General features: G+C 47.0%; 1 protein-coding gene across 1 annotated transcript; it reads left to right on the top strand.

The window, feature by feature from the left end:
* wnt16 (wingless-type MMTV integration site family, member 16) lies at positions 1–6,359 on the top strand. The gene is made up of 4 exons (XM_044108417.1): positions 1–417; positions 942–1,147; positions 1,651–1,943; positions 4,122–6,359. Exons 1-4 carry the CDS (start codon positions 326–328, stop codon positions 4,575–4,577), a joined length of 1,047 nt encoding a protein of 348 aa, XP_043964352.1. The 5' UTR covers positions 1–325; the 3' UTR covers positions 4,578–6,359.
* The last annotated feature ends 1,509 nt before the right edge of the window (positions 6,360–7,868 follow it).

Raw genomic sequence — 7,868 nt, 5'->3', positions numbered from 1 at the left:
GTACTTTCTATGAAGTCAGGGTTGCCATGGTTACCAGAACTTCCTGGTTTCTTCCTCCGGACGTTTCGGAACCAGCGGCACTCGGTCCAGTTTCCATCCCGTCCGGAGCCAGGCGGTTCTGGAGGGTTCTGGAGAACCGGGACGTTTTCCTGCTCTGTTTGCTCCGCAGCTTCAGGATCAGCCTCTGACGTCACGCCGATGCGCTGGTCCAATCAGCAGCGTCCAGGACCGGGTCAGGGTCCGATCCGCCGCGCCTGGTACCGCAGAGGGAAGCAGCGGCGGCGGAACCGGGATGATCCGCAGAACCGGGCGGTTCTGGTGAGGGATGGAGACCCGGAGTTCTGGAGTCCGACGCATGTTCGGTCTGGTTCTGCTGCTGGTCTGGGTCAGCCCGCCGAGCTGCCGGGGCAGCTGGATGTGAGTACCGAACCGAACCGGACCAAGCAGCACCGCAGCTCTGTCAGAACTTTTTATCAGTACGAGAACCCGGTCTGACGTCCAGTTTTATCCAACAAACCAGAACCGCTACTGGTTTCGGTTCCACCGGTCCGGACTGGTCAGGCTGAGCCCATCTCTGTGGTTCCGAGTGAACCTGGTTCCCGACCAGACCGAACTGTTCGGAACCAGATGGGTTTGCGCATGACTGTAATTTACTGACATGAATAATCCGAACCGGATTTGTAGCTGAGGAGAACCTATCCCGGACCGGTTCGGATGTAGTTTAATGTGGAGAACAGAACCAAGGTTCCGATCAGATCCATTGCTAGAAAGAAAAGATGGTAAACTCTCGCGGTTCTGATCTTCTGGACCGGGTCGGTTAGACTCAGCTGCTTCATGTCAGAATTAAACAGAAGTGGTTCCGTTGATCAGAACCCGTCCGGACCGAGCCTGCAGCCGCTGCCCCGGCTCTGAGCGCTAACTGCGGCCGCTGCCCTCCACAGGTGGCTGGGCGTGGCGCCCGGCGGAGACCCGGTCCTGAGCGGCCGGCAGCGGGCCGTGTGCCGCGGGAAGCCCTTCCTGCTGCCCGCCGTGCGGGACGGAGCCCGGCTGGCCGTGGCGGAGTGCCAGAACCAGTTCCGACTGGAGCGCTGGAACTGCTCCACCACCCGGAACCCCGCGGCCGTGTTCGGCCACGAACTGACGAGCGGTGAGTTCTGCTGCACGGTTCGGCAGCTCCTAACTGGACTCTCTGTGTTTTAGTTCTGGTTCCAGGCGGTTAGACCCAACATCCAGAACCAAACGTTCTACAGAATTCAGCATGTTTTCCTGGTTCCGACGCGCAGCATCTTAGAAACTAAATATTTAGTTCTGGTTCTGATGGGTCCACATGGTACCGAACCAGCAGCTGCATAAAGTTCTGGACAGGTTCCGCCGCTGAAGCGTCTGCCTGGGCCCAGTCTGCCCCCCAGAGGCCAAACGGAGGAGCTGCATGTTGTCCTGACTGTTTATTACGTCACAACCTGCAGCTGGACTCCGGGATGACCGGAACATCCGGGATTACCTGGATGTAATCAGATTAAATATCTGAGTCATTCTGCAGGGAGGAAACAGGAGGTGTTGGAGGTCAAAGGTTACCTGGAATTATGACGGTAGGGATCATGTTTCCTTTGGTTGCAGAGGAAGTGATGTCAGAACGTCTCCATCCCACAGGAACCAAGGAGACGGCGTTCATCTACGCGGTGATGGCGGCGGGTCTGGTCCACTCCATCACTCGGTCCTGCAGCCAGGGCAACATGACGGAGTGCGGCTGCGACACCCGGCTGCGCGGCGGCGGCGGTGCGGCGGCGGAGGGCTGGCACTGGGGCGGCTGCTCGGACCACATCCGGTTCGGAACCTGGTTCAGCCGGAGGTTCATGGACGTCCCGGAGAAGAACTCGTCGACGGGCCGGGTCGGGTTCACGCTCAGCACCATGAACCGGCACAACGCCGAAGCCGGACGGCAGGTGAGGGCATCCTGACCTTTGACCTCAGTAGAACCCTTCAGAGAAAAACCTGCTCTGTTGCGAGAACCGGTCGGAGCGGGTCCGGTTTACAGGATCAGGGAGGAACCGGGCCAGCAGCTGCTCAGAATGTTCCTTCAAGGTTTTTCCACCAAAGTGGGTGAAGATCCGTTTTCCAGAACCAGAACCGGTGTGGAGTTTCTCCCAGGAAGATCCAGGAATGTTCCCACTAAAGCTGAAAGTCTTTTTTCATGAAGATGTTCCTTTAAAAAAATACACTTTACTATTGGACCTCTGGCAGAACCGGACCGTCCTGAACCTGGACTGGATCTCTAGACGCCTGCTGGGCCCAAACCAGCAGCCGGTTCTGTTCTTCACTGGGAGACGAAACCTGGGAACCGCTGGGTTGGGGTTCCAGGACCCGTCTTAAAACCAGCTGTTCAATCGGGTCACTGCCCAGAACCACGTCGGAACCACGTCAGCAGGGCCGCTGCCAGGAATCTTGGGGCCCCTGACAAAAAATGACATATGGCCCCCTTTGCAGCTGCTGTTACAATTTCTTGAGTCTTTCTGACTCATAAAGTTTTAAAGTCTTGCTTTCTTTGGTCCAATATTGATAACTAGCACAATATTTACTGCTCATGAATTTTACATCCAACAGTCTGCAGTAGGTCGATTCATTTATTCTGTTAGTTTTAGATACTGAAATGTTTCTCCCCACCAGCAACAGTCAGAGGCAACATGCAACAAACACATGAAGCAATCCAGACTTCTAAAAAATGCTGCTGTTGCATTTTATTCCAGCTGCAGTTTATAACTTTAATAAAAAATCAGTTTTCTGCATGTTTGTTAAATGTGTCACCATGTTGTGACAGTTTGTTATGAGACAGATAATCTGTGAAAAGATCAATCTCCTCCACCTGAGCTGCTATTGCTAGCTAAAGTAAAGCAACGTTCTGACCAAAACAACCAATCAGAACCAGGAGGAGGGTCTTAGCGCTGTCAATCAATCTTATTCACTCGTTGCTAAATGTGCTAATGGTGGAGAAACAACTTATCATTACAGGAAAACTATTTATCTGTTGTCATTGGTAGCTATGCCAACTAGACTGAGCATTTACAGCAGGCTGCGCTAGCTACAGCATAGGGATGAGCAGCACCAAGAGATAGTGATTGACAGCAGTGAAACTCTTGTCTCTAATTGGTTGTTTCTAGATAATATTGGGAGAAAGCAGAGGAAATAGATATTTCACAGATTATCTCTCATACCATACAGTCACAACATAACGAACATGTAAAAAATATTTTCTAAAAGTTACTGCAGCTTTGATTTGACTAGGAGAGGAGAGAGGAGGGACTGGAGGGTCAGGAGGGTCAGGAGGGTCAGGAGGGACTGGACCTGCTGCTGACTGACTCACCCGTTGTTCAGTGGTTAAAGGTACAAAGGACAGGTGATCAACATGTTGCTCATTTCTTTCAGTCATTAAACGTTAGTGACATGGAGGCTAACAGTCTGCAGCTAAGCTAACTATGCTAAATGGTGGATAATCTCAGTCTACCCACCAACAGCCACAGTGGTTCTTGTTTTCCACTGGATGCTGCTGAACAGCTGGAGCTCCAACAGAACCAGGAGGTTCAGGGTGAATGTGTGACTTTTGGTCTGGAAGGGACAACATTTAATATTTACTTCTAAAAACTATTTTAGAAAACACAATATGATTATTTTGTAATTTACAGGGTCCCTTTTTTTATTTCTATGAACAAAAACTAAATAAAGTGTGACCACGTTCCACGTAGATGGTTCTCATCAACATAAAGCTTTGATACCGGGCGGTTCCTCTAGTCCAAGACCAGACCTCACCTCACATCACTTCCTTCAGCAGGACTGTTTGGATCTCCAGTTCTGCATCGGTCCCGCTTCACTGGTCCAGATCCAAACCTCAACTTGTCCTCTGAAAGGGACTTCCTGGAACTCTGAAGCCTTAGTTGTTCTGATGTGACTGAAATCTGCTCCACAGGAACCATCCACCTGAGTAGCTGCTGGTTAGTAGAACTCCTCCCTGATCCTCCAGAATCGGGTTGGGGTCCGGCGCAGGTCCAGCTGTCAGCGGGTGGTCAGGTTCTGACTTTCTCCTTCCCCACCTGGAACCCAGGTGACCCAGTGTCTCTGTCCTCCTGCAGGCCATCGAGACGACCATGTCCACAGACTGTCGCTGCCACGGTATTTCTGGTTCCTGTGCAGTGAAGACCTGCTGGAGGTCCATGGCGCCGTTCCAGCGTGTCGGCGCCTACCTGAAGGAGCGATACGAGCGCAGCGTCCAGGTGTCGGACCGGACCAGGAGGAAGACCAGAAAAAAGGACCAGCACCACCCTGTGGACAAAAGCAAACTCATCTACCTGAACAAGTCTCCAAACTACTGCCTGGAGGACAAGCGGCGTGGCATCGCCGGCACCAGGGGCCGCCGCTGCAACCGGACCTCCACCGGCCCGGATGGCTGCAACCTGCTGTGCTGCGGCAGAGGCTACAACACTCATGTGGTGAGGAACATCCAGCGCTGCGAGTGCAAGTTTGTCTGGTGCTGCTACGTCCACTGCAGGCGCTGCGAGAGCATGAACGACCTGCACACCTGTAAATGAGTCCACACCTGGAAAGGATCGCACACCTGGAGCGGGAAGAGAAGACGGTCCTGCATGGATGGAGGTTCTGATCAGATCAGGATCTGCAGGTCACTGCTGGAGCACAGCTCTACTTGTTATCCAGGAGCCTGGAGGAAGCCTGGAAACAGCTTCCAGGCAGGACTTGCTCTTCCTCCAGGTCTTCTCTGCGGGACGCGTCCACTTGGAGAAGAACCTGAGACCCAACATGGAAACTTTTTCATTTGCAGCTGATGTAGTGGTAGTGTTGCTTCAAACCGAGTACAAGTTAAACGTACATCCCAGTACCAGGTAGTACCCGGTACTCATTCAGTCCTCCCACTTTTCAACCGTGTCGTCAAACTTGTAGAAGGTGAATCCAGAAACGGTTGATTTGGACGGATAGAGATTTTACTCTCAAAGGACATGTTGTTATCAGTCTATAGTGAAGCTACCGATTCGCTAACGCTGCTCTTCCAGATATCAGCTCCTTGCTGAAAACATCCATCTTCTTCAAGTCCTGAAGTTCAGGCAACTTGGTGATGGCTAGCAATCTCCTACTTTGGAGATTTTGAGAAGATCTCCAAATATCTGCAAAGTACCAAAGCTGGCCCTCAGATCAAACTGAGTTATTAATTCAGAGATTACTACCGGACTGATTGTTGCTGCTGTTGCAAAACATCTTGAGCTCTGTGGCTTGCTGACTTCTAACTGTTTTCTCAGATTGCTGGTGTTGATCCTCTTGGACCTCCAGACCGCTGACATGGCGCCTCGTCTCCTGCTTTGCTGCCCTAGCCTGCTAGCTAACGTCAGTTGGAAATAGTTCAGCCGTTGGGGCTTTATGGCTTCATTGACAGCTTCTTTCCTGTAGCAAAGGATGAGTATCAATTACATATCAAATACCAACTAGAACCAAACTAACGTTACCATAAATGCTTCTTAGCAGATAATCAGCTAACAATGGAGCTTATCTTGTAAAATGAGCTGAAGCATGTTGAAATTATTAGTTTTACTAACAAAACATTTCAGAATATTCAACTAATAATTAACACATAAACTTACAGATGAATGTCTGAAGAACAGATGTTTGGAAAATCAAACAATGTCCAGTAGGTGGCAGTAAAGCTCAATTTGTGATTCAAAATAAAACCAAAGAAAAGATTCTGATGGAGTCCGGTCGGTCCGGTCCGGTCCGGTCCTCCTTCAGATGTCGTTCATGTTGAAGGTTAAAGGTCGCAGTGTGTCCCACATTCTCCACATCCGCCCTTCGCCCATTTTGGGTTTTATTTCCGTCCTTAAGCGAACTCCGGACTTTAAGAGAAGTGTATTACCCACAATTCATTGCTGCAAGTGACGTTTTGAGTTAAAAGGCGGATTTATGGAAATATTGTTGTTTTCTCCGTCTTTATAGAAAATTCAAAGAAAATGTTTTGAGAAGGCAAATTAATAATAAAAAGTTTGATTTAATACACTGATAAAAAAAAGAAGAAATAAAAAAAATAACCACAAATGAAAGACAAATTTCAAATGCTAAATTAACATATTAACATATTGGAGTAAAAAATGGGCTTTTATAATGTTGCAACGTTTAATCGCTCTCAAATAAAATTATTTCCCTATAAAATGGGAGTGATTTTTAGAAAGCAATATTTTTGAAAAAAACTTGAATATACCATAATTTATCCTCATCTCCTGTCAGAAGGCCCAATTTTATTAAATTAAAATTGTAATTTAACTTGATTAAACTTAAAGATGGAATAGATTTATTGTACAATAACCACTTTTGAAAACTTTCTAAAAACTTTAATGAAGTCGCAATTGAAAAAATTTATTGTCTCAAAATCTCAGTGACAAAACACAGGAATTGATATTTATTTTGAATTTCTTTTGCAGAAAGTCATTACAGGGAAACTTTATGCATAATTATAAAATTAATATCTTAAGTTTTTTGTGGGAGTGGAATAGAAAGCTGCTTGGTTTTATTATCATCATGACTTTTAAACATGTTTTCTTCTCAGACCAGAGCAAAAAACTGATGAATTTATTGTTACATGTTTGATTCATAAAGTCACAACATTCATAGTTTCTTTTAAAGAGGAGTTTAGTTCCATTAGTCTTTTTATTTTTCAAATGTAGCCTCAGACATTTTATTATTTTTATAAATGCTGTATGTTTGTCCTGATCCTGATTCTTTTTCAGCTCCTCTTTATACCAAACTAACTTTTAGCTGCATAAACCAGATGGTTTTATGTTTCTATTAGTCAAACAGACTGATAAATTAAATATTAGAACATTTTAATGTGCATATTTTGCCATCTTGGAAATATGAAATAAGTTCACAGAGCGAACTGTCTGTCGCAAAAAATAGAATAAAATCAGTTTTCAAAAGTAAAGTCTGGAAATCATTTTTGTTTTGCTGAATATGAGGAATTATAAAGTTTTCTGTATTCAACTAGTCATAATAAAACAAATATCTTTACTGTACCTTTAAAAGAATCGGCTTTGTTGTAGCTAGCTTTTAGCAGCAGGATGCTAAACAGTGACCAGTCCGCCATTTTGGATGTGAAGTTACGACCCAGGGCCGTTCTGTCCCTGTCCTGACCTCTGACCCCTGACCCCTGATGTGACTTTGACTGAGTCCAGACTTCATAGAGGGCTCTGAGTTTTGGACCGGGCCAGAATCTGCTCAAAGTCTCACCACTAAGCGGCTCCAGGCTCTTCTTTGTTTCATGCAGTTTACAGATATTTTAGGGTTTATTAGCGCCACCTACAGCCTGGAGCTGCTGTCACTCTGCTATAACGCTGTGATGAGATACTTTAATGTGGTATCGGTACATATCCAGGTGAGCTCAGTGTTACCTGGAACAGGTGGGAAGAATCGGAGGTAGCGGCGGCCCGGTCCGATCTGAGCAGCTCCAGGTCTTCATCTGCTCCATGTTGCTCCGACTTGAGGGTGTGAAGCTGGGGTCAGAGGTCAAGCCGGATATGATCTACTGAGGAGAACCAGGTCCAAACTGACTTCAGAACCAAAGAAATCTTCAGATGTTCTGGGTCAGAACTTCAATCTTTTCTATTTTATCTGCTTTGTTTTTAATTTGTTACTGTGAGTTTAGCTTTGTCACTTTATTTTATTGTTTTTTAATCTTATTTATTACTGAAATTAAAATGTTGATGAGAATCCAGAACCCAAACTGAGGACGAGTCTTCAGTGGGACAGACGGACGAGTCTTCAGTGGGACAGACGGACGAGTCTTCAGTGGGACAGACGGACGAGTCCTGGCGTCCTGAGTCCTC

This window comes from Gambusia affinis, linkage group LG23 (assembly GCF_019740435.1).
Source record: "Gambusia affinis linkage group LG23, SWU_Gaff_1.0, whole genome shotgun sequence".
Lineage (NCBI taxonomy): Eukaryota > Metazoa > Chordata > Actinopteri > Cyprinodontiformes > Poeciliidae > Gambusia > Gambusia affinis.
Note: the sequence above shows the minus strand (reverse complement) of the source record. Positions and strands in the feature narration are given on the sequence as shown.

Coding starts and splice junctions, on each gene's coding strand:
- wnt16 (XM_044108417.1), top strand. CDS start 326: ATGGAGACCCGGAGTTCTGGAGTCCGACGCATGTTCGGTCTGGTTCTG. Junction 418..941: donor AGCTGCCGGGGCAGCTGGAT/GTGAGTACCGAA, acceptor TGCCCTCCACAG/GTGGCTGGGCGTGGCGCCCG. Junction 1,148..1,650: donor CGGCCACGAACTGACGAGCG/GTGAGTTCTGCT, acceptor TCCATCCCACAG/GAACCAAGGAGACGGCGTTC.